General features: G+C 36.5%; 3 protein-coding genes and 1 pseudogene across 4 annotated transcripts; 2 read left to right on the top strand and 2 right to left on the bottom strand.

Moving 5' to 3' along the window:
• Window positions 1-8,191: 8,191 nt before the first annotated feature.
• On the top strand, window positions 8,192-13,060 carry LOC110722843 (protein NUCLEAR FUSION DEFECTIVE 4-like). Its single transcript, XM_021902144.1, has 3 exons — window positions 8,192-8,764; window positions 10,843-11,744; window positions 12,265-13,060. The coding sequence occupies exons 1-3, from the start codon at window positions 8,438-8,440 to the stop codon at window positions 12,752-12,754; spliced, it is 1,719 nt and encodes a 572-aa protein (XP_021757836.1). The 5' UTR covers window positions 8,192-8,437; the 3' UTR covers window positions 12,755-13,060.
• On the top strand, window positions 12,705-17,152 carry LOC110722844 (calcium uptake protein, mitochondrial-like). Of its 2 annotated transcripts, XM_021902146.1 has the most exons (8): window positions 12,705-12,781; window positions 13,526-13,910; window positions 14,802-14,869; window positions 14,951-15,174; window positions 15,459-15,542; window positions 15,637-15,853; window positions 16,261-16,560; window positions 16,756-17,152. In XM_021902146.1, the coding sequence occupies exons 2-8, from the start codon at window positions 13,535-13,537 to the stop codon at window positions 16,966-16,968; spliced, it is 1,482 nt and encodes a 493-aa protein (XP_021757838.1). In that variant the 5' UTR covers window positions 12,705-12,781; window positions 13,526-13,534; the 3' UTR covers window positions 16,969-17,152. The 2 variants fall into 2 exon arrangements, with proteins under 2 accessions (XP_021757838.1, XP_021757837.1); XM_021902145.1 differs by lacking the exon at window positions 12,705-12,781 and having other exon boundaries at window positions 13,326-13,910.
• An 83-nt stretch (window positions 17,153-17,235) lies between these two features.
• Window positions 17,236-19,401, bottom strand: LOC110722842 (annotated as a pseudogene).
• Window positions 19,402-19,745: 344 nt separating this feature from the next.
• Window positions 19,746-23,574, bottom strand: LOC110722552. The gene is made up of 6 exons (XM_021901817.1): window positions 23,317-23,574; window positions 22,524-23,219; window positions 21,154-21,626; window positions 20,919-21,109; window positions 20,387-20,662; window positions 19,746-20,266 (listed from the first exon to the last, which is right to left on the bottom strand). Exons 1-6 carry the CDS (start codon window positions 23,572-23,574, stop codon window positions 19,746-19,748), a joined length of 2,415 nt encoding a protein of 804 aa, XP_021757509.1.
• Window positions 23,575-26,553: the final 2,979 nt, after the last annotated feature.

Below are 26,553 nucleotides of genomic sequence, written 5' to 3'. Positions count from 1 at the left end.
TTACAATTAAAGTGTATGTTTATGAAGAAGGAATCAAACTTTGCTTGCCATTGTTCGATCTAAGATTTAATGATTTACAAATATCGTTTTGAGGATATGCATTAGAACAACAACAATTGCAAATATACTAAACAAGAAACTTGACCAAAGCAGTAGAAAAGATGTCATAAGAGTTATGATTTGGAAATGTTCCAAAAGTTATCTTTTCTAAACAAGATTGAGGGATATGAAATCAATGTAAAATGTTTACAAAGGTACCATAATACACCCTAAATCAGAAAAATAGTTCTTCATGGGTTTTCTCATGGAAACTGAGAGGTATTATTCCTACAATCGCGTAGAACAAACTGTTTGTTGCTCGCGATAATGTCTTTATAGAAAGAATGTCTTCCTACAAAGACAAGTGGGAGTAAATTTAGATCTCGATGATATTCGAGACGAGAAACAAATGGATGTGGATAACACTACATCAGAGACGAAGGCATATGAAATCAGCTAATTTGATAAAACGTGTGTCGAAGCAAGCAAATTCAACTAGCGAGGCTTCTATCGTCCCACTAGAATGAAAGACTTCAAAGAGTTGAAGAGAATAATTCTATTTTCGCTCACACCTATCGTAGGTTACTTGGGATCAAAACAAACAGTTTGTTGAAATTCTGAGAAAAGGTGGATTATAAGATTTTCCTATTGGAATGGTTGGAACCCATGCCTACAAGCAAGCTTTGGATAAGTGCCAACTCAGGAAATGGCTTAAAGCCATAAAATCCAGTATGGACTCCATGTTTGTAAAAAATGTGTTAGTCTATAATAGTCTTACAAATAGGGTCAAACCTATTAGTTGGGTAAGCCTATTCGGATTATTCTAGTTATGGATATCAAAATCGCCTTCATGAAATGTTCTTGATGGTGAGAATGTATACATCCTAAGAGTTTGAAATCCAGAAATTCCTAGAAAGTTTTTCAAACTTCATAAATTCATTTAATGGATTGAAGTAAGCATTAAGGAGTTGGAACATTCGTTTTGATTAGGCAATCAAACAGTTTGATTTCCTCAGTAGAACGAAAGAATTCTTGTAGAGACAAGAAGTTTAGTGGGAGAAATTTGTCTTTTAGTCTAGTATGTAGTTGACATACAGTTCATATGAAATGATATATCTTGAATAAGTCAAGCAGTGGTTGGAAAGATTGTTTCAATATGATAGACTTAGGAGATTGAGTACATATTGGGAATTAAGATCCATGAAGTGAATCTTGAAGAATGATTGAAATGAATCGAGAGACTTATGTTGATAAGGATCTTGACAAGTTCATGAAGCAAGACTCTAAGATAGGATATCTTCCCATGTTTCATGGTAATACACTCAGTAAGACTCAATGCCTTCAAAAGCTAATAGAGTTGAGTTGTATGGTTAGTGTACCTTATGATTTTGCAAAAGGTTCGTTATATATGCCATGAAATGTACAAAGCAAGATGTTGCATATGACTTGTGCATGTGTAGCAGAATTCAAGCAAATTCAGAATAAGCATACGAAGAATTACCGAGAAAAGTCCTTGAGTGCTTGAGAAGCACTAAAAGGAATTCTTCTAGCTATTGTGTTAAATGGTAATTTAAGCAAGTTGTCAAAAGGTTACACGAATGCAAGTTTTTCAAACAGGCAAGATGATTCTAGATAGTGATCTAAATTCATATTTGTGTCTGGATGAAAAGGACAGTGAGCTTGAAGAGTTCAAAGCAGAGCACTGTTGCATACTCAATGTCAGAATATGTGTATTAAACTATAGTCAGATAGTTAAAGAGGAAGTTTGGATCAAAATTTCATGTGACTAAAGGGTCACCTTTTCCAAAGAACAAAGGAGCCAGAGTCACATCACAAATCCAAACAAAAGGATATGAGATATCACCTCAATTATGACATTATTGACCAGCGGAAGGTCGTGTTCTGCAAAGTTTTATTATGAGTGAGAAATCACTAAACCCCTTCCATGGACTAAGATATGAGAGTCATATTAAAGTCTTAGGATTGAAGCAAGTTATGTAATTTAAGTTGTATATGTTTTGAGAAAACATATTACATGAGAAATGCATCAATTTGCAGAATTATGTTTAAAATAGAAATTATTATTTCTCTTATTTAATTATGGTTTTGGAAATTAAATAAAATGTCCAAAATAATTATGAATTGATGGGCTCATCAGGTTGATGACCTGGTGAATTGAAACCCCACAGGAGAACAAAATTCATACATTATTTAAAGTTCCTAGTTCGAGATCATTAAAGTGGATATAAATGATTTCAATAAATGAACTAGCATGTAAGATTGATTGGATAGCGCAGTTTCATGGGCTATAGGGGCATAGTGATGCTCGGTCAATCACTTGGATATGCATGAATGATGCATGATCGAACTATTGTCCTACTTTGAAGTTCAAGTATAGAGCTTCCGTATATATTAGTGGATTCCTTTGACATGAGTGGAACATTGATTTCATTCAATGGATGGTGTGACTGTGGTACACTCAAACGTTTAGCCGTAACTGGAGATTATAAAGGGTGTTTCCCGGTTATTTCAGAAGTTGAGTGGGAGTCATGTTACCACAAGATTGGATAGAGTCTACCTATTAAATTAGGAAATGTGTCATGGCCGCTTGAAGAGGGAGAATTCAGAAAATACGTGGCCACGTTCAAATGCATTACACAGTAATCATTTGGTTTTGTAATTCTAACTCAGATTTCAAGAAATGATTTGTAGATTAATATGATCTCGACATGTGATGCAATCATATTATCAAATCGACACATATTTTGACTTAAGGAATTTGAATATTGCACCCTTGTCTTAGACAAGTGGGAGATTGAAGGAGTTACATCTTCGTCGTGTGCAATTACTAGATATATAAATGGATCAAATTATGGAGATAATTAAGTTCGTACATTTGGGTCGTCGTTTTGCCATAGCTAGAGGTACTAACGATCTTTGGACTAGTAAAATAGGCCAAAGCCCGATTGGACGGATCCTATAAGGTCACACAAAGGGGCTAGATCGAGCATTAGAGGACGAGGCCCATCACGGGCCTCATCACTCTAAGTGGCCGGCCATATGGGGATTAAGAAGTGGTTTTGGGCTTCGTGCCCTAGTCTAATTATAATGAGATTATAAATAGAATAGGTGCCTAGGTTTGCAGTTAGTAAGCAATTAACTGATCAGTGTGATCAAACCCTAATTAGCAGACATGAAACCCAACCCCTCTCACAGTCCTCTCTCTCACGGCTCTCTCCTCCTCCTAGGCGCCGGTGGTGTCTCGTGGTGGAGGTGGTTCGTGCGGTGGTCAGTTGTCCGTAAAGGTGGTGATTGCGGTTTTCCTCAATCACTCGACCAATCTAGTATTGGTGGACGGCTCGTTCGAATCTCGTGGACTAAGTAGGGGAGCAACGCTTGGGGCTCTATTCTCTCCTTGATTTGCCTGTCGAATACCTTCGTGGAATTCACGCGTCAAAGGTATGATTATGTGTCTTGTGTGTTATGCATGTGATTCTTGGGATTGGTACTTGTTTGAATATGATTCATATTATTTCCGCTGCGTAGTACCTATAAACTCCTACAGTTATGAATAAGCTTGAGTTGTTTTTTTTGAAAGAAAATAAGCTTGAGTTAGGGTCTGTTCACATTCACTTAATTTCAGTTCAGTTCAGTTCTAATCAGTTCAGTTCAGTTCAAATCCAATCAGTTCAGTCCAGTTCTTAATTTCCCCCTCTCATAAAATATTCATTTCAGTTCAGTTCAATTCAGCTCCAATCAGTTTAGTTCAGTTCTGTTCAAGGGCCTGTTCATATTTACTGAACTGATTGAAGCTGAACTGAACAGAACTGAAATTAAGTAAATGTGAATAAGCCCTTAGTATTTACACAAAGTGAATGAAATTTATTAAGTTTAAACAAGGGATATTCAAACTTGATTTGGTTTTTCTAACTAAATACTTGTATGAATAAGTTAAGATGATTTAGATTAGCTTAAATGATGAGGAATAAAATGCTCCTATGATTGGTTAAGATAGATAAGAATTTGTTCAAAAATGTAAATTTCTAATGGATACACCTTAGTGTAACTTATCTCGAAAGGTTTTTAACAATCTCCATTGAGTTATAGGGAATTTCTCTTTACCTTATTTTTAGAACATAGTAGTTCATATAAAATTAGTATTTTATCATATCAGATTACACCAGGCCATATGTACTTATTAGTGTATTACACATTATGACATTGAATTATAGATAAAAGAACTCACATACTTCGTATAATACTTGTTCTTAAATCGGGCGCAAAATATGATCACAGTTAAGTTATAACTTAGAACTTGTTTGAGTTATTTTGATTCAAACTATATACCAATTGGTTGTTGATGCAGTGATGATTAAGACTGCATTTGATAGGGAGGACCCATGTTTGATCCCCTGCAACAACAATTGGGAGGGGATTGGAACCTAACCGCCCAAAGTTGATTCTCGAATCTGGATTAGCTCAAAGGGTGAAACACCAAAAAAAAAAAAAAAAAAAAAAAAACCCAATTGGGCCTTTTTGCCCTTGCTTCCTGAGTTGATAATACTTATTGGGCTATATTTGGACCTTGAAATAGCCCAAATAGGAAAGTACAATCTAGGTGTTTATTTTCTGACACCAAATAAAATAACTAGGCCATATTTTGGGCTAATGTATACGTAGTACAGTACTTATATACTAACTTATTGAATGGGCTTATCTTTTTCAGAAGTGACAAATATGTACCAGTCCAAATACTTTCATAAAATTCCTTTTCTATCTATGAATTTATCAAACTTGTGAGAAAATGTATTTGGAGAATTCCCAAACATACAACTTAATGTTTTGGGTTTTTCTACATTATAACCCTCCAACTTTCCGTTTTCTACGATGTCCCCCTCCTTTTTGAGAAATCTATACAAAACCTCAAAAAACATTAAGTTTCTACACGGTAACCTTGCCGTTATCTTGCCTCTAACAGATTCCGTTAGTGGGGTCCACTCACCACTAAATAATATATTTTTTTTATCGATTTGCGTGTTGAAAATGATTCCGTTAAACGTTTTAGGGGCTATTTTGGGTCTTAAGGGACCAAATTGAGCTCAGATTTAGCAAAAAAAAAAAACATAAATGCCTCGTTTTGCGTATTAAATACGTAAACACGCAAATTGAGACATTTTTTTAATATGCAAAACGAGGCATATATGTTATTTTTGGCTAAATCTGAGCTCAATTTGGTCCCTTTAAGAACCAAAATAGCCCCCAAAACCTTTCACGGAATCATTTTCAACACGCAAATCGATAAAAAAATACTATTTAGTGATGAGTGGGGCCCCATTAACGGAATTTGTTAACGGCAAGATAACAGCAAGGTTACCGTGTGGAAACTAAATGTATTTTGAGGTTATAGTGTAGATTTCTGAAAAAGAGGGGGCACATCGTAGAAAACGAAAAGTTAAAGGGTTATAAGGTAGAAAAACCCTAATGTTTTTATTTGGTTATTATATGGAAGGCACTGCTACCATAGTTACTTCCTAATTTCCTTATAGTTTATAAGCATGAAATAATTTCATATACTACCTCCGTTAATTATTATGTGCAACAAAGGAATATTTTATGATTCACAAATAATACCCCTTTGTTGCACATAATAGTTAACGGAGGTAGTATTTTAGCTAATACATGTCCCTAGGGTTGGTTTAAAATACAATAAGTTCGTTTATTAGCCGTTTTTTACTTATTTGCGCAAAGTTATACTTCATTCATTACTAATGAGTAATGACTCTCAAACAAAGTTATATCGCAATGATTTACAGTAAAATTTTTAATTTGTTCAACTCAAACCGATCTTGTTTCCTTAAACGAAAACGAAATGGAGTGAGCAAAGGCCATTTCATCAAGTAGATTTGGCATGTGATCTTCATGTGATGACTTGTAGACTTTTATTCCTAAACTAATCTCGTATTTTGTGATACATATCACCTGCCTACCTTAAATTTGGCACATTTGCATATAAAAAAGAACAAGAAAAAATAAAAAACCAAAAAAAGAGGACATGGTCTCAGATCTTGATCTCATCTGAATCATACCTCAATCCAAACTATGCCCCTTCAATTCAAAACCTCAATATTGTCAAACAATTGTCACTTATTTATAAAAAAATAATAAAAAAATAATGTAACATATCTAGTGGATTGCTAAACACCGCCAACAAAAATGATCACCAGTTCACCACCGCCAACATTTGGTGTGAATGGACAATCGTACCCTTACTATTTCACCATCTCTTCATCCTCCCGGCAACCCACAACCCCTTCCAACCGGCGATCACAACCCCTTTTGACCGACGATCCACCACACCCCCCTCTATGACAACCCACCACCTTCCCTAGCTGGTGTGAAGGTGGTGTTTTTTTTTATATTTCAAGCAACCGTGGTAACCGAAACTCAAAACCGGTCCATGGTAATCGGTTTTGGGCTTCGGTTACCATGCACGGTAACCGATTTTGAGCTCCGTTTACCATGTACAGTAATTGATTTTGGGCTTTGGTTATTGCGATTGCCTGAATTTTTGTTTTTTTTGAAAAAGGAGGGAAGGTAGTGGGTCACCGGTGCGGTGGTGATCGTCGTCGGTTAGTGTGGTGGGGGTGGTGGTAGTGTTAGTCGTCAATTAGGGTGGTGGTGTCAAGGTGTTAGTGATTGATGGCAAGAGGGAAGATTGTAGTGAAGTAATAAGGACATGGTTGTCCATTCACACTAAATGTTGACGGTTTTGATAATTTTGGATGGCGGTATATATACCCCCATATCTATTGCTATGTTTAGAAGTGGAGTGTGTCAAATGTCTTTCGACAATATAGTGTGTGTATGTTGCTTTCTTTAGCCTTAAGTAATTTCAATATTCCGCAAATTCAGTGACATATATTGCAAAGTCGAATAACGTCTTATGTTTATTTCAATGATTTTCGTTATTTTATTGCTAGATAGCTAGATATATTTGTCAACTCTAATCTTGCAATTTCGCTTTAATTAAAGCTCTAAACACAATGTGTAATTATAATAATGGAATATAAATACACAAGCAAATATTATTCCATTCATATTTTATATTCACGAGTTTCTCTCTCTTTGGGTGATGAATCTCTAGTCTTAAGTGTAGTATAATTATGCTTTAAGCAAAAGCAAAAGATGTTGAATGGTTCATATGTACTTCCAAAGGATGCGGAATTTAAGTTTCTTGACACTCACCCAAGTAGGGCCATCTTGCATGGAGTTAATTGATGAGGATTATATGTTGGACTTTCCTTAAGTCTTAAACAATAATTGGATTTGAATTTTAATGGGTGTAGCCGCAATTTTCAATAATTTAATTTAAAGGGCAATATTTATGACTTGTTTAATAGACGATCAATTGATAATGGGTGGTAATACATATACTGATACTTTTTATGAAAAGAGATAATTTTATGAGAAATTACAAGGAGATATTTAGAATTTACTTATTAAGTAGTAGTTGAATATATTTTTAGTTTAGCACTTTTAATACCAAAGAACATTTTAAGCAATTTTGCATGACAGACAATGTTTCATCGTTAACTAAAGTATATTGAAGATGCATGTTATTTGCACTCAACTCATTCAAAGTGTTCTTACTTTTACATTTTGAATTATGATACCCACTAAATTCTCTAAAGTTCCATATTTTTATGCTATTTCATTTGTTATAATTAAGATCCTGATCTAAAATTAAACTAAAACATCTCCTTGAAACCAACTAGTTGGTTATTATTACTTCCTTATTCTCCAAAGTTTATTGCATTTATTATCTTCAATTACAAAGAATTATTTTTATAAAAGTGAATAATTCATTACTCCGTATTTGTATATAATTAGCACTATGGAGTACTAAATAAAATACTCCGTAGAAGAAATGTGGGAATACTAAAAACCATGCTATTTACTACTTCTGTTACAGATTATGTGTAACGATTAGACATTTTTCCTTTCTACTTTATGTTAAATCGTTGTATATAACCTGTAATAGAAGTAATAAGAAAAATCGTTACTTGTACAATGTTTTATGAACACTCGGAAAAAGGAAAAATCTTGCCCAAGAAAGCAAGAGACATTAAAGACTACACTCAATTAGACAACAAATTTCTGAGTCGTAGTTTCCACAAGTGGACAAGAAATTGAAGATGTCCCTTTTAAAAAGATCCGAGGTGGCCCCTTCATTCTTCAAACAGCATACACAGTTCACTCACTCATTTACACTTCTACCCCTGCTTTCCCTCTCTTCTATCTTTGAGAATCAACTCAAATTCACCAGCATTTTCCCACAAATCAACAGGAAAACCCCCCAAAAACCCAGAAAAATTAGCTGCAGAAATCACAAGTTTTAATGGTGATGAACTTGAAAGTGGGTAAAAGACCACCATGGGTGGGTTTAGGAGCAGCAGTATGGGTTCAAATAGCATCAGGAAATCCATACACTTTCCCACTTTATTCACATTCTTTAAAATCAGTTTTAGGTTTTAATCAAAGGCAATTAACAATGCTTGGAGTTGCTAATGACATTGGTGAAAATGTTGGCCTTCTTCCTGGGATTATCTGCAACAAATTTCCACCTTGGATCATTCTTTCTATTGGGGCTTCTTGCTGCTTCTTTGGTTATGGTGTTCTTTGGCTTGCTCTTAGTCGCACTGTCTTGTTCTTGCCTAATTGGCTGGTATATATCTTTCCTTTTCTTATATGGGTTTTTGTTAGATGTATTATTTTTGAGTTTTGGAGTATCTTTTTTCATTACTTTGTGGATTGTTTGTGCTTCTATCGGATCAAATTCGGTGTCTTTTTTAGGTATAAAAATGTGAATTAGTAATAGTTATAGTCGTAAGAGCTATAATGTAGACGAGATTTGATCCCGGGCAATGCAGGATTGCAGGGTACTGTATGTTATGTTATTGATATTTTTGTGATGATAGGCCTAAATGACAGGTGCAAAAAGTCTTGGTTGGTGAGGTATTGGAGCTGTTTATGGTATATTTTGTGTTAAGCTATGGAGAAAAATTGGTAAAGATCTGATAATAAGTCTTATTTGAAAATAAAGAGATGCATTTTAAGGCATCTTTGGTGATGTGGGTACAGTTAAAGGGAGTATTTATAAGGTGTCCAATTGTCCATATCATTGTGTGATTATGTCTTTCTCTACATTAATAGCATATTATGTTACAGTATTTGTTCTCGGGTGCACCTAACAATAGACTCTTGTTTCTATTGGATTGTTTGATCCATTAGGTGTGTTCATTCCACTTTATTACAGTATGATAGATTGATAGATCAGACTTGTGAGCATTACCCACCAAAATAGTATTGTTAAGGTTTTAAAGCTGGATGTATTTAGCCTAGACACTTCTATTCCGTTTATGGAATTATTCTTGGGTTTGACATTCTTGTGATCAACTACCAAAATACGTATACTACTTTTAGATGGTGAAAAGTTTGACACAATTGATTTGATTTGGAGCATTTTGGCGGCATTTCAATGTGCCACTTCTGTTGCTTTGAAATTTTCCCAGTTGGAAGAGCTTGTGAACTTCTTTGATATTTGCATATTTAGTCATTTGTTAAATCCCCCAGACATTAGAACTGTATAAAGTATATAAGCTTGTACTAATTGCAATGCTTTTTCTTAATTACTCCGTAGACGGCTTCTTGGTTCTACACTTTATTGTGGTTCATTAGGATGTTCAAAAAAGTCTTTTGAAATTAATCTTTCTCATAATCTATGTATGTATGTGTGTGTTTTAGAAGTGTTCCCTACTTTTGTTCCATTGGAAAGCTATAGTCAAGAAAACCCAGTTCTCATTTGAAAATGGTCAATGTCAGAGGTTCAGCAGAATTTATAGTAATTAGCTTTTGAGATATTAATTTGTAAATGCTTCATGATACTAGTGTTCGATTTGAAATTGAAAGAGATAAATTAATAAGCAAGAATCATGTTTTGCTTCTGCTTTGCGAATTTTGAACTACTTTTTAACATGCTACTTGTGCAACTCTCTTGGCTTTAGCTCTCTTTTCTATTGGAAACTGCAATTTCACCTTTAATAATGTCTGTGGATGCGGTAATGTTTGGAATATAATTAAGTGGCCGTTAGATTGCCCAAGTGAGAGACAAGATAGGAAGGCTTCCAAAATATCCATTTTGGAAAGATTTGGAAGGAAAAGCATCTCTGATCTTGCTTTAACTTATCATTCAAAACTGAAATCAGAGAATGATTTTCCTCGTGTTATTTCACCCTTTACGGTCTCTTCCTTTTGCCACCAAATTAAACATATAATTAGTGCATGCGTTAGTTGTGAAATATGTTCATGAAGGTTTGCTGTACAGTGTACATTATATTGAAGATAACCAGGATACATTATTGTTTGAGTCTTTTCGGGTTAGAATTTGACAATTTGAAGTAAAATACACATATCTATATGTAGGGTGAACAACGAAACAAGTAACTTCAAAATGATTTATAGCTGTATAGTGACATGCAGATGTTGTATGTTAAATTTTGCTACTAGTTGCTTAGCCACAGTGCCTCTGATGAATTTCTTGATGGCATCTGTCAAATAAGTTATTTACATGTGTAGAGAACATAAATCTTACTGTACTCTTAGTTTCATCACTTTCCTTCTCTACTTGGTACTTTTGCAAAACATCACTTGTTGCTGTTGATATAAGCAGAGGTTATAATAAGGAGATTGCTGTAACTTATAAAAGAGCTTAAATCTGATGACTTAACTTTCATTGCTATGCAGTTGTGGCTGGCACTCGTTGTTGGCACCAATAGCAGTGCATGGCTGAGCACTGCAGTGCTTGTTACCAACATGAGGAACTTCCCTGTTAGTCGAGGCACAGTTGCAGGCATCCTAAAAGGCTATTCAGGCTTAAGTGCTGCTGTTTATACAGAAATATACAGTGTCATTCTTCACAGCTCCTCTCCCAATCTCTTATTATTCCTTGCTCTTGGAGTTCCTATCTTGTGCTTCCTCGTTATGTACCTCGTACGACCTTGTAGTCCATCTTCCCGAGATAACTCTGCTGAAAACGGCCACTTTGTTTTCATTCAAGTTGCTAGCATTCTTCTGGGCATTTATCTTCTCACAACTACTATTTTGGGTGATTTTCTTTCTCTAAGTCGTCCTATTTCCTACATCATACTTACTGTCATGATACTCTTCCTTATGGCACCTCTTATGATCCCATTAAAGATGACACTTTCCCCCTCAAATCCAAGAGCTACCGGGATAAATGATGCACTAGACACTGATTCCTTAAATTCGTTTATTGAAGATGGAAAAACAGAACCATTGTTAACACCAACATCCTCTGAAGCAAATCTTAAAAATTTGTATGAGAACGAAGATTTATCAGACATTGATCTGCTTCTTGCTGAGGGAGAGGGGGCCATAAAGAAGAAGAGGAGACCTAAACGTGGGGAGGATTTTACATTTCGGGAAGCAATTGTTAAGGCTGATTTTTGGCTTCTTTTCTTGGTATACTTTGTTGGAGTTGGTTCAGGGGTAACTGTTCTTAATAACCTTGCCCAGATTGGGATAGCATATGGAATGCCGGATGCAACAATCCTCCTTACCCTCTTCAGCTTTTTCAACTTTGCGGGCCGTTTAGGTGGTGGTTCTGTTTCAGAGTATTTTGTCAGGTCAGTATCATTACAATAATTTATATAGTAATACTAGTATGACTAAAGCTAAATGTACCATCAGTAATAGTAAGGAATATTACCTTCTGAACCAAGCACTCATCTACCCTTTAACTTTTTACTGGACTGCTTCAACTAGGTGAAGAAAGGTGCAGACATTATGAGTGTATGGCCAATATCATACTTAACTATGTGGTTGACTCGTTTGAGTGGCTGACCCATAAAGACAGTGTTGGTTGGCCCAGCCTTCCATAGATATTTAATCTAGATTTCTCACCATTTAGAAAAAAGAAAAAAGCACTCGTTCTCCCTGTTCTAGTTCACTTATCAGGGAAAAACTTCTGAGTAAAAAAACATCGACTTTCATTAAAAACCTTTTTTGGGAGTAATTGAATACGTATCTGTCTTATGAATTTGTCTGAACTCTGATGCTGCATAATATGCGGTTACATAATGAACTTGGAGTCTTAATCTTTATACAAAAGTCTTGCATTTATTCACTGTGCCTTATAATATGCAGGACAAGGACACTTCCAAGGACAATCTGGCTGACATGCACACAAGTAGTTATGATAATTGTGTACCTTTTATTTGCTTGGGGAGTTAAGGGCACCCTCTATGCGGCAACCGGGATGTTAGGTCTCTGCTATGGTGTACAATTCTCTATCATGATCCCCACTGCCTCTGAATTATTTGGATTGAAGAACTTTGGTGTAATCTACAATTTCATGTCTATTGGCAACCCTCTTGGTGCGCTCCTCTTCTCAGGTTTGCTAGCTGGTTACATATACGATCACGAGGTTTCAAAGCAGTATGGTGTAAATATGCTATCTGCTAACTCACACACTTGTTTCGGTCCAAACTGTTTCCGTATCACTTTCCTTGTACTGGCTTGTGTTTGTGGCATTGGCTCCATCTTGAGTGTTGTTTTGACCATTCGGTTAAAACCCGTGTATCAGATGCTGTATGGAGAAGGATCCTCCCGGCACCCTACAAGTTCAAGTAATTGAAAAAATCCGATCCAGAGCTTGAAATATGTGAGTCTGCACTCTCCAACAGCTTTTTTTCTGTTCTTTTGTGAAAATCTAGATCATATTAGTATGCCTGTTTAGTACACCAAAGTATTTGCGCTTGCTCAACACCCATATTTGTACGTCTTGTAGTGTTAGCTGGTGATTCGGTGAAAGTATATGGTAGCGGTGTTATACAGTTATGTGTGAACTAAGCTTGTACTATATTGTATGAATTAGCTATTGAATTCAGATGATGTAATTGTCCATGTTTTTGTAAAAAATGACGAATATCATTTGAAGGTCTCTATCCTGATAACATTATTTTTCAAGATTTGCTGTTGCCGACATCCCTTATTCTCACAGACGTAATCTTACTCATTTAAATCGACCACAACTACAAATCGATACGAAATCAAACACAAACACGACCACGACCACCTTGCCATGAAATTAGATGGGCCGTGGGCCATTCATGTTTTTGGGCCGCAGAAAATATACTAGGCCCCAATCACCTAAAATATTGGAGTGAAAAAAAAATAAAATACTCCGTAAATATAAAGGCGCCTTGAACAGACCAACGGTCAATTTTATAACGAACTTTGAGATACTTATCCAATAACCAATGCAATGGATATTTTCTGTTAAATAAAAAACAGATAAACTAACTTTTTTTTTTCATTCAAACTTCTGATCCTACCATTTCTCTCGCTCTTATTTTCAATCTTATCTTACTAAATTTGCATTTTCCTTCATTTTTGTTTTGTTAAGGTTCACACTATGCATATAACTTGGAGGAAATCAGCACCGTTAAACCGGCTGATCAAACTCACTCTCTACCGGAGATTTTCCAGCGGATCGGACCGGTCTTTTTCATCGTCATCGTCATCGTCGTCGTCGTCATGTGGAGCCAAGGTTGAGGGTGGCCATTGCAAGACAGAGTCTTGTTTTCTTGATCATGAATCATCTCCAGGGTTGTTGAGGTTGTTCTCATCTGGGCTTTTTGTTGTTGGGTCGGGCTTGGGCCTCTGTTACTGGGCTGGTTCTTCGAGCAATGGCGGGATGGCCTTCGCCGATGAAGGAGGAGTTGTTGATGAGGAGTATTCGGAGGTTCAGGAAGCTGCCCCTCAGAAGAAGCCTATGTTTCTCTTCAAAGGTAAGCCCCTTTCCTTTTTGTTTTGTTATATATTGAATTGGTAAATCTTGTAACAAAACATATAAATGTCATGTAAGATTAGGATTAATAAATAATGTGACTAATGGATAATATTATACTTGAATGAAATCTTTATGGATAAAAGGATAGAATTATATTTTGTTGTTGAATCTTTTAATAGACTATTATACTCTCTTTTAATTAAGCTAAAAAATTTCAATTATTTGGCTTTATTGTATACTATGTATATATATAATTGAAATGATTTTAATAACTGATCGCGACTCTTTGTTATTTTATGTACATATGTAATGTGGCAAATAGATGATCTGCTAGAGTCTAATGAAAACAACCTCTGTATAATGGTTGTGAGCGCTATGCTACATTCATAAAACCCCCCAACCTAACACACATTGAGAATTTGACAGTTAGGACTCCGGGTTTATATGTGGTAAATACTCCGATCTCAATTATTGCTTCCCCTCCCCGTACTTGAGGTTGAGGTCTTTAGTTCAGTTCAAGGCTCACCGAGAACGGGGACAGGATAGGCTGTATTTAGGTTCTCTACAACTATACAAGAGTATGTTGTTAGGTACACTTTTCAAGTCACTGCTTTTGTGAAATGATCATTTGCCCCTCCTGTAATTGTTGCATACCATCAGAAACACATATAACTAGTACTGCTATAGGAGCTCTAAGTACTCTAAGTTTGTCAATTGTCACACTTTCCTTTTGAGGATATATAATGACTAATCGAGTTCTAGTACTTCTATATAATGACTGCGACTCTTAAATTTGCCTTTGGCTAACAGAATGAGCAATGCAATGCTTTAACTAGCTGTCCTGTATTGCTGTCAATTTGATTTTTGACACAGATTTGCTATTTTTCAGATGAGTACAGGAAAAGAGTTTTCTTCAATTATGAGAAACGCATTAGACTGCGAAGTCTACCAGAGAAGGTAAATTACACACCCCTCTTACGACAAACATACTTCATTATGACATAGTAAGGTTTGTTAAGACAACTGTACGTGTATCAGGTTTTCGAGTACTTTGCTTCTGCTCGATCTGCAAGTGGGGAATATCTGATGACACCAGGGGATTTGATGAGGGCAGTTGTTCCAGTGTTTCCTCCCTCCGAATCCAACTATGTTAGAGGGGGATATCTCAAGAGTGAAAAGTCACCTGGAGAGCTGCAATGTGCTCCTTCAGAGTTTTTCATGCTCTTTGATACCAACAATGATGGCTTCATATCCTTTCCCGAGTGAGCTGCAAATCTTTTACTTAACCAAAATCACTAGGATATTTTCCTCTTTTCTAGGCTTTAACTCGCTAACCTTGACCATATATTTAGCTTAATTATGTATCGCGTTAAAATGCAGATAATGAACAATTTATAAAATCACTCTATTTTACTATGATATACGAAGTTTATGATTACACAATTACTTTACAGTCACAGTTGACAGGAGAAACTTATATAGTTATATTATATATATCATATTCCTTGAACTTGTATTCATGTTTCATGTTACATATGATTTTTAGGTACATATTTTTGGTTACCTTACTTAGCATACCAGAATCAAGCTTTTCTGTGGCTTTCAAAATGTTTGACCTAGACCATAATGGGTATGTGGTAACACTTCATGTTTCATTTTCTTCTGAAATAATTTGTGATTTCTACATTCCTGATTTTTTTTATTTTTTATTTTTTTATTGTCAGAGAAATAGACAAGCAGGAATTCAAAAAGGTAATGGATTTGATGCGAACATACAACAGACAAGGAAGACAACATAGTGATGGCCGTCGTTTTGGGCTCAAAGTTTCAAGCATTCCTGTTGAAAATGGTGGCTTAATTGAGTATTTCTTTGGTAAAGATGGAAATCAAGCTCTTCACCATGACAGATTTGTTCAGTTTTTGAGAGATCTTCATCTTGAAGTATGCCTTCCTTCTCTCGAATCTTTAGCCTTAATTTAATGTCTAAACAACTTAAAGTACCATGCTCCAATTTGCATCATAAAAGTCGCTAATTTCCCTGCATATTCCACACAAATTTTCTATTCCGTAATCTTCTTACATAACATTTCAATATACAGACTACAGAGTATTATTTTGGAAATTCAGGTAAAATCAATTATATTGGCTGTATACACCTGACGAAAATGTCAAATTATTTTAAACCTCGGTCATCTAGTAACATCTAGCTTTAACAGCATCTTGATCATTTTAATTAGTAGATGATCGAAATTGCTGATGCTGATATGAAAACAGCAAAGTAAATCAGTAGTCAATTTAAGACGGAAGCACATTCAATATATAATTGTACCTTTTCCGTGGATTGACAGATTGTTAGGCTGGAGTTTGCTCATTATGACCACAAGTCGCGGGGGACTATATCTGCAAGAGACTTTGCATTGTCGATGGTGGCATCTGCTGACTTGAACCATACAACTAAGTTTCTTGATCGAGTTGATGAACTAAGCAATGATCCTCACCTAAATAATGTACGTTTCACATTTGAGGAATTCAAGGCATTTGCTGAACTAAGGAAACGTTTACGCCCACTTTCTTTGGCAATTTTTAGTCATGGCAAAGCAAATGATGGACTCTTAACAAAGGACGATTTTCAAAGGGCCGCTTCTCATGTACGTATCTTACTTTCCTCCCATTTTTTTTCTTACTCTTGACATCTATGTTTGTGTTTTAGTTTACACCTCATCTTCATTATATCGAGTACTTTAGAAGGTACTATGTTACTAAAGATTTGTTAACATATAATCAAATTGTTAGTTGTGAAAAAAAATAGAAACTGATGAATAATTTTTACTAATTGGTGCAAGGTATGTGGGATTCAACTAACAAAGAATGTGGTTGACATAATATTTCACATCTTCGATCTGAACCGTGATGGAAGTCTTAGCTCTGATGAGTTTCTGAGAGTATTGCAAAGACGAGAAAGAGATGTTACGCTCCCTAGGGAAGCAGGATTTAAGGGATTATATTCTTGCTTGGTGGACTGTACTACTAATGGCTCTTCTGTAAGTGTTATGTAGTCTTTTTGTTATTGTTATTAGTTATGGCCAAAGGAAATTTGATTATGTTGCTGATTTTTTTGTCCAGCACAATAATCTTAGATATAATATGTGGATCGCGCAAATTGCAGATTTGTATAGCACTTATAAACCTGTTGATATATGATGCAACTAAATATAGTTGATGCCTTTAATTTGTTATTCATATAATTAGCAATATATATATATAATCCAGAGAGCTCGGATTAAATATTTAAAACATAGCTAACACATATACTACATCCGTTAAATGTTATGTGCAACTTTGTAATATTTTATTTCTCTAAAATAATAACCCAAAGTTGCACATAACATTTAACGGAGGTAGTATAATAGATATACACCCTGTTCTTATTGTAAGCATTATATTAATCATGCATCATTAGTTCATCATTTTGGCTCGGTGACTGGAGCAAGGGCTTGAGGACAATGATAGACATCGCAGAATGACTGGATAGCCACGAGAACCATAAGAACGAGAGCTAGAATGAGCATAAGAATCCTCCAACCACAAACATGCACTCTTTTGTGAAATTCATGAATTTCACTTTTGTGTTGTTTTTATAATACTTGTTAACCTCTTCGATTGCCTTATCTATAGAAGGAACACGCGACAACCTAATGGATCGACTCATCCCATTCCAAAGCTCAGCAACGTATTCATCTTTCTTCAAATAACTCTTGATAATGCCCTTATTTCTTAGCAATTTTACGTCCTCTGGGGTGTCTATGATCCCGTCCATGAGCTCAGTGTAACGAGCCAAGTACAAAGGACATGGGAATGCTTGAGCCTCGTAAGCCACCAAATTCCTTATGATCACCTCCGTGTTATCATCGATGGTTATAGCGGGGAGGTGAAACTTTCTGCTCCTTTTATCGAAATTTATGCTAGTGATTGGACCATCTGTATGGCAAAATTGCACACCAATGCTTTCGAGTTTTGACACTGATGGAATAGCAATCTCTTCCACCGTTGGGGCTCCCTCTCTATTACTATGCGAATTTCCACCTTTCTCAGGATCAATGGTTTCAGATTTCTGCTTCCACGAGTTGCTTGATATGGATGGAATCACTTCAATGACAATGCGAGTAATCCTGTAAATGACCTGAACCGGCTTAATTTGTTTAATTTTTTGTACAATCCTGAGTTGGTCAAACGTTGCAAGTTTTATAGACCATTTATCTGGTGACCAATTAAATTTTTGACGTTTTTCTTGATCTTTGTTTTCTGCACGCTTCCCTTCCTGATCAATTGAATACTCACTATGACTGATCAAAGTATCCGCCTTGGGTACAATCAAGTAGTACATAAGCTCCAAGAGGTGTGCGTATTCTTTGTTACCGTGGCTTATTAGATGTGTTTCATTGGTTGGGAGAGGGGACAGTTTCAAACAAGCTTTGAGTAGGATCATTTTGAGCATCATTGGGATTCGATGATCATAGTGATCGTCGTTAGCTTCATGATGTGTTTGAGTATGGAGTGGATGATCATAATCATAGTCACCGGTTATGTCACTGGCTGATAAGTGAAAGATTCGATTTAAGACAAAGATTGGGATTTGGTTCTCAAGCTTCATGATGTCTTTGAGTATGGAGTGGTAGGCAGATTGGTTTTGGTCTAGTAAGTAACGAGTTCTTGTCGAATCCCATAAACAGCTTGCATTTTCGCGATCATCAATCCCCTGTACAAATAACAAAAAAAAAAAAAAAAACGATATAAGAAAGGATAAAATTCACTTATTCTGTTCCACAAGTATTACAACATGAGATACTCTGTAGGACTAATATGAAAAATAAGTCATATAACTAATATTGAAAAATAAATTAGTGTAAAATATATTTTCCAAATTGATATTAGATAATAAATAATGTGTGTACGATTTATTAGTGAAAAATATATTTTCCAAATGTACGTACCAGGAGGAATTGTACCAAGAAAATGCTATCGATAACCATGATCCAAGCAAGTAATTTGTCATCTAAGTCTATGTACCTATCATAGCTCGCATGAATATTGGGAATAATTTCTTCCTTACAGAGGCATTTTACAAAGTGTTCAAGCCTCCGCCTTTCAACAGCCTCATCATCATCATCATCATCGCCGTTGTTGTAGCTGTAATGCTTTTGAGACTTCTTAGAAGCGATGAGCTTGTTGTGCTCCATCAGAAAGAGGTTATCGCGACAATGGTGGTACGGTCCAAGACCGATTAACTGAGGCTCGTAAGCTTCTGGCTTTAAATCTCGAAGTATTCGTGGCACTTTGTAAATACAAACTGGTCTTTTAGCAGCATCCTTGACTTGGAGTATGGTCTCTATGTGTTGTGACCAGCCTAGATTGGAGTTCGATGAGCTGGTGGACATCTTCATTAATCACTTTAAGTAATATTTTGCTTAATTACTAATGCGTTTTTTTTTTTAAATGCATGCATACATAACTTAATGTGTTGCACTTATATAGCGATCGAAGGATCTGATGATGAGACGTATTGCAATTTGCAGCTAAAATGATGTGAAGTTTGATTGAAAATACACCATGCATAATGAATTGGAAATGGAATAGATTCATTTTTTCCAAAAAGAAAAAAAAAAGTTGTGAAAATTAGAATATATTCATTGTAGAATAGTGTAATTCTCCTTGATTAGAGTATTCTCATTAATCAAATATATACAGGTATGTACATCCCTAATTATGAGAAACCTAATTACACAAGATATATCTTTTACAGAATATTAACAAGATAATATTAACCTATTATCTATCACACCCCCGCAGTCGAAGCGGGAGGAGGACGAACGCTGAGACTGTATCTGAAATCAAGGAATAGTTGGCGAGGTAACCCTTTAGTGAAAATATCTGCGTATTGATATGAGGATGGAACATGTAAGACCTTGATCTCACCTAGAGCGACCTTATCGCGTACAAAATGAATGTCCATCTCAATGTGTTTGGTACGTTGGTGTTGTAACGGATTGCTGGACAAATATATGGCAGAGATATTTTCACAATAAACCAAGGATGCCCGTCCGATAGGGCAATGTAACTCAAGAAGTAGATTCCGGAGCCAACACAATTCAGAAACAACATTAGCGACACCTCTATATTCTGCTTCGGCATTGGATTTGGACAATGTAGCCTGTCGCTTTGTAGACCACGAGACAAGATTGTCACCCAAATAAACACAATACCTTGAAGTGGAGCGACGAATCTGTGTATGAAATAAGTCTCGTAGGAGCAGAACGGTATAAGTGTAGTCCATGGTCTGAAGAGCCTTTGATATATCTAATAATACGCTTAAGAGCGTTAAAATGAAGTTCCCTATGAGCACGCATGAATAGGCAAATCTGCTGTACGACATAAGCAATGTCAGGGGTGAAATTAAAGTGAGATACGGGAGCGCACCTGCAAGACTCCTGTAAAGAGAGGGATCCTTCATTGGCTCACCATCGTGAGCCCCAAGTTTCGACTTAGTGTCAACGGGTGTGACAACCGGTTTGCAATTGTCCATCTTTTCCCTGTGAATAATTTCCTCTGCATACTTACTCTGACAAAGAATCATGGAGTCCTTTTTTCTGGTTACAGATATTCCCAGAAAATAACTCAATTTACCCAAATCAGTCATGGAAAATTCGGACTTTAGAAGATCAATAATATCACACTTGAGTCGTTCTGAGGAAGCTGTAAGAAAAATGTACATCAACATAGAGCAAGAGATATGCCACATTAGTGCCTTGTCGCAAAATAAAGAGGGAATTATCACTTTTGCTGCATACAAAACCAATCTGCAAGAGATAATTAGCAAACCGTTGATACTAAGCCCGGGGGGCCCGTTTAAGACCATAAAGGGACTTGCGGAGCCGAAAAACATAAGTGGGAGCTTTGGGATTTAAAAATCCCGGTGGTTGATGCATAAATACAGTTTCTTTTAGATCACCATGAAGAAACGCATTTTTGATATCTAATTGATGAATAGGCCAGTCCCTACCCATAGCAATACTCAAAACTGTGCGAATAGTCCCTGGTTTCACCACGGGACTAAATGTCTCATCACAATCCACACCAACCTGTTGAGACTTGCCATTCACAACAAGTCTTGCTTTGTGTCTCTCTAATTCACCATTTTCCCTATATTTGTGTTTAAATAACCACATACAACGAATAATATTGACCCCTTCTGGTCTTGGAATTGAACAAGATCCCAAGTATGCTGTTTAGTAAGAGCATTAAATTCCTCAGTCATGGCGGCATTCCAGTTATGGTCAAGCATGGCTAATTTCGAATTTTTAGGATGAGGGGAAATAGCATGAACCATAATAGTAGCTTGATATTTGGGGTTCGGCTTAAAAATTCCGTCCTTAGCACGAGTGGTCATAGTGTGGGAAGGCTGAACAGTGGTCCTAGAAGTAGGAGTGATGATTGGGGTGGGGCTTGGAAGAGATCCAAATTGAATAAAGGGTGAAATAGGAGAGGGAGGTGGGCTAGAGGGTGATGGGGGCGGACTGGGCTGAGGGGTCCGTAGGTGGGCTGGGGCCTGCTGGTCACTCCCGCGACCCACCTGTGGAGTAGGCTGTTGGGGGGAGTTTGGAGGATGCGGATCAGCAGTGGGGTTGGGGATTGAAGTTGGGCCATTTTGTAGCTGGGCCTGCACGTATAAGGGTGACAGATTTGACTCCAAAAAACTATAATCAATTTCTTTAATTTGATGAAGATTTGAGAATGGGAATTGATCTTCAACAAAGGTAACATGCCTGGAAATAATAGTTTTGTTTGAAGACAAATCGTAGCATAAGTAACCCCTATGATTCTTTGGGAACCCCAAAAACACACATGGTTTAGAACGAGGTGCAAGCTTTTGAGGTGCGGTGGTACTAAGATTTGGGTAACACAAGCAACCGAAAATACGAAGGTGATCATAAGTGGGCTGCCTTCTATAAATAATTTCGGTTGGGGTCTTGTTTTTGATGGTTGTGGACGGGAGAATGTTAAGGATATAAGCAACCATATTTATAGCATACACCCAAAAAGAAAGAGGGAGAGAGGCATCATAGAGAAAGGTGCGAGACATATTGTTAATGGTGCGTATAATTCTTTCGGCTTTGCCATTTTGGGAAGAGGTATTTGGACAAGAAAGACGAAAGACTAAGCCATTATTCGCACAAAATTTTCGAAAAGGGGAATTGTTAAATTCACGACCATTGTCGCTTTGGAAAGATTTTATGTCCTTTTCGAATTGAGTTTTAACATATGCTCGGAAATTAATTAAAATATCATAGACTTGTGATTTGAACTTTAGGGGAAACACCCATAGGAAATGAGAAAAATCGTCAAGCAACACCAAATAATATTTGTGACCCAATTTGCTGAGAATAGGAGATGTCCATAGATCCGCATGAATAATATCAAAAGGTGAAAAGGTGAAAGTAGGAGATGACTTAAAAGGAAGTCTTACATGTTTTCCTAAAGGACAAGAATAACAAAAATGAGAATTATTTCTCTTATTACAAGGAATTAAATTGTTTTTCCTAAGAAAATCAAAAACATAATCGCCGGGATGTCCAAGTCTATGATGCCAAACTGAAGGAGAAATTGCAGCTAGAGATAAATGACTATTGTCATTGGGAGCGGAAACTGAAGAGAAAGGATAGAGGTCCCCCACACTATTGCACCTCACTAGAGTTGTCCCCGAAAGAAGGTCCTTCACAGAAAAACCGAGATGATCAAACTCAATAGAAACAGAATTATCACAAGTGAATTTCCTAACAGAGATTAAATTTTTAATGATATTAGGAACATATAGGATATTTTTGAGGTGGAAAGGTTTAGGGGAGGGAGTGGTATAATTGCCATAACCATGCATTGGAATACGTTTGCCACCACCAACTAAAATAAATTGAGGAATACTCAAATTAAACAGTTTAGAGAGATTACCCGAATCACGAGTCATGTGTGATGTTGCCCCCGTGTCCATATACCACCCATTGTTGGGGGATTGCAAGCTCATCGAACTGTAGTCCTGACCAAAATCGGTCGGCGACATAAGCTGCCCGTAGCTTGACTGGGCCGAGCCCACATAGTATGCTTGGTTTTGCTGAGATCGCGGGCCCAAGATGGAAGGTGGAGCTGCACGATACTGCTGTTGTGGGTTAGCAGGCCCAGTTGGGTAAGGGCAGGGTGGTGAGGCCCACTGACCAGGCTGCTGGACCCAACCGGGTTGGGCTCCCCATTGAGGGGCCGCCTGTTGTTGTTGTGTGTTAGGCCCATAACCTTGATTATTGCGAGTTAGAGCCTCGACCCCGTCCACGGCCCTTGGCTTTGTTGTTGTTCCCTTTTACCTTCCCTCTGCCACCACCCTTGCCACCACCAGCACTACGAGACTGGTCAGCCGCCTGCGGCGGTGGTGACGTGGTGTTAGCGGCGGCTGCAACATAAGCTTGTTGGCCGTTTTCTTTTTGCTTGTTTTTACGGGTTTCCTCCAACAAGAACATCGGCCGAGATTTGTTGAAACTTGGGGTTGGATCGGATTGGGAGACGATAGCAGCGACGGTGTCATATTCACCCTCGGTGAGTCCCGCAATTAGTTGCATAACCATCTTGCGGTCGGAGACCGGCAATCAACATTGGCTAGTTGATCGGCTAGGAGTTTAATGTGCTTGCAATAGTCGGACATGTTAGCATAATGTTAAAGCTTTGCATTGGAAAATTTCTCTTCCAAGTATACCGCCCTCGTATGCTTATTGTCATGAAATACCTCTTCAAGTCGGGTCCATAATTCGAGAGCCGTGGCGCCCGGTTTAATGATTGTGTGAACAAGGTCTTGGGAGATTGTACCATAGATCCATTGCTTCACTACTATAGCATCTAACCTCTTCCATGTCGCTTTCTATGTGATCTAGCACGTTAAAGGAAGTGGCTTGAATTTGAAACAATTCAACCCACGTAGCATATTGGGCATCTTCATGATTAAGGGAGACGCTCATAAGGTTCTTGATGTTGGAGACGGAAAACGCCGGGTGGAAGGGGGTGTTTGAGGGAGGAGGAGGAGGAGGGGGGTATCGTCTCCGGCCATGAGAGAGAGTAGGAGACGGTTGAAGAGATGGTGGAGTACGGCAGGTCCAAGAGGATCGTGTAGGGTTTTCAAAGAAGAGAAAAGAGAAACCCTAATTGGAATCTGATACCATGTAGAATAGTGTAATTCTCCTTGATTGGAGTATTCTCATTAATCAAATATATATAGGTATGTACAACCCTAATTATGAGAAACCTAATTACACAAGATATATCTTTTACAAAATATTAACAAGGTAATATTAACCTATTATCTATCATTCATCTTTCACCAAATTACTACTGTGTACTTCTGTATCATTTGACTGTTGTGGGTACTCCTGCTCATATATAAGATCAGAGTGTATTTATTTAGTATGCTAATATAGCAATATCTATGTATTTAGTTCAATTATATTTTTTATTAGCATATATATAATTGTTTAATTTATTGTTTGTTTATCTCATACTCTCAATAATTATACATTACTCGTATTAATTAATAAGGATACCTACCTATTTTATGGAGAGAGCTCAAACAAGAATTTTGATTAGACAAGTACAGAGTGTTTTTTTTTTTAAAAAAAAAAAAACAAGTACAGTGTATTTATTAAAGAGCTTCTAGTGAAAAAAAAAAAAAATACCCACCTACCTTTATCCTTCATTTTACTAGAAGCTCTACCGTAAATGTTTTCTTAACTTGAAGCCAAGAATATATTTTATTGAACGAACAAACTTGATATTTGAAAATGGAACCTACCATAAATGTTTTCAACTTGAAGTCAAGAATATATTTTATGCATGTGATAATAAGTGCTTCGATTTTTTCTTATTCTTTGACATGAGATTTTTTTTTTCTTCTGAATGATAATAATTGTAGGGACTCATATATATAATTATTCTTTCTTATGCATGATGTTTATTCTTAGCTTCAAAGTTCAAACTGAATATATTATTTGTGGAAATTCTATGTCCGACGACTAACTACTCCGTATAGAGTAGATTAGATGGTTAAATTATTATCCAAAACATTAAGGGCATGCCTGGAATTCTAGAAATAATGAAGGGGGTAATATCTAACGGGGTAGATTCTACTTGAGCATTGATATAGAGAGTAATAATTCATTTTCTGAGGTTTGGCAACAATCCTAAGGTAAAGACCACCAATTCATGGCAATCGGCGGCAACCACCATGTTATTGATAAACTTGAGACCACCACGAGCATCACCTCAGTTGAAGGATCAAAAGTCCTAACCATTTGTTCAACTATCTCTTCAACCAGTGGGTCCGATTCAAGATACTTGTTCGTAATTCGCCGGAATTGATGAGCTATGGCGGCTAGCAGCTTCCACCAGGCGGCTATAATGGTGGCAACAGCTTCAATTGGGTGGAGGGATATGAAGGTGAAGGAGAGAGTACATAACAGGGGAAAAGAAGATGCAGTATAGAAGAGGAATTGTTACGGGGGAAATTGTTATGCTAGGGGGAGGTGGGTAATTATTAACCCCATTTTTAGGGAAATAGATTACCCCACTGATTAATTACCCTAGATCCAAACTTTAAAAAAAATCCAGAATTATTACTCATGTAATTTTTCCCCTCCCATTACACCCATTCCACGCAGCCCCTAAGAGGAACATATTCCGTCCACATTGTTTGACCTTATTAGCTTTGTGGCACTCCTCATACCAAATAAAAATCAATACCACCTTTGTCCAACATAGGGTCGTACAACATTAATCATTTTACTTACTATTTTCTTCTTTTTCTTGGACTAGAACTTGGTAGTGTTTTTTTCTTGAATTAGTTTAATTATTTGGTGATTAATTTACCTTTAACTAAATAATGAGGGATCTGAGACATGACAGCCTAAATGAAGTACTCGTAAAATGCAATAACTAATCAGAATAGATTTATTTTAGTGATTTAATTGTTTTGAAAACAAGAATATATTCCATTATTACAATTGTGTCATTTGACTGTTGTGTAAGCAGGAGTGTGCTAGTACGAAATCGTACTACATATTTAATAATAACATCAGAAAGCGCTTCACAATGTTCTTTCTTCATGGTTCATATATAAGCGTTTTCTTATATTATTTTAATGAAAAACTATGATCAAATCTGATCTATTATTATTCATCAATCATCATTTCTTATATTTTAAGGAAAAACCATAATCAAAATTTTTGATGGTTTACTGTCAAAAAGAAAACTAGTGCAACTATAAATAAACAAAAGAAGTACTTATAATGTTACATTTCAGAATAGATAAAAACTTTTATTGAAGCCATAATTAAGTTGATTTTTTGGTTACATTTTAGAAAGGGTGATACTAAAGGTAGCTTACACAAGTTTGTGACAACTTCTATTTTTCTTCACAAATTGTGACTTTTAGCATTTTCCATAACAGAGATTTGTATTGACATCGGCAATTATTAGTTGATTTTTTTCGCCAAAAATAATTGAAATTAAAGAAGGGCTTTAAAGTTGTCATCTTAAATGGGAATAAGCTGTTTATATTG

Source organism: Chenopodium quinoa, unplaced genomic scaffold (assembly GCF_001683475.1).
Source record: "Chenopodium quinoa cultivar QQ74 unplaced genomic scaffold, ASM168347v1, whole genome shotgun sequence".
NCBI classification, from domain to species: domain Eukaryota; kingdom Viridiplantae; phylum Streptophyta; class Magnoliopsida; order Caryophyllales; family Amaranthaceae; genus Chenopodium; species Chenopodium quinoa.
Note: the sequence above shows the minus strand (reverse complement) of the source record. Positions and strands in the feature narration are given on the sequence as shown.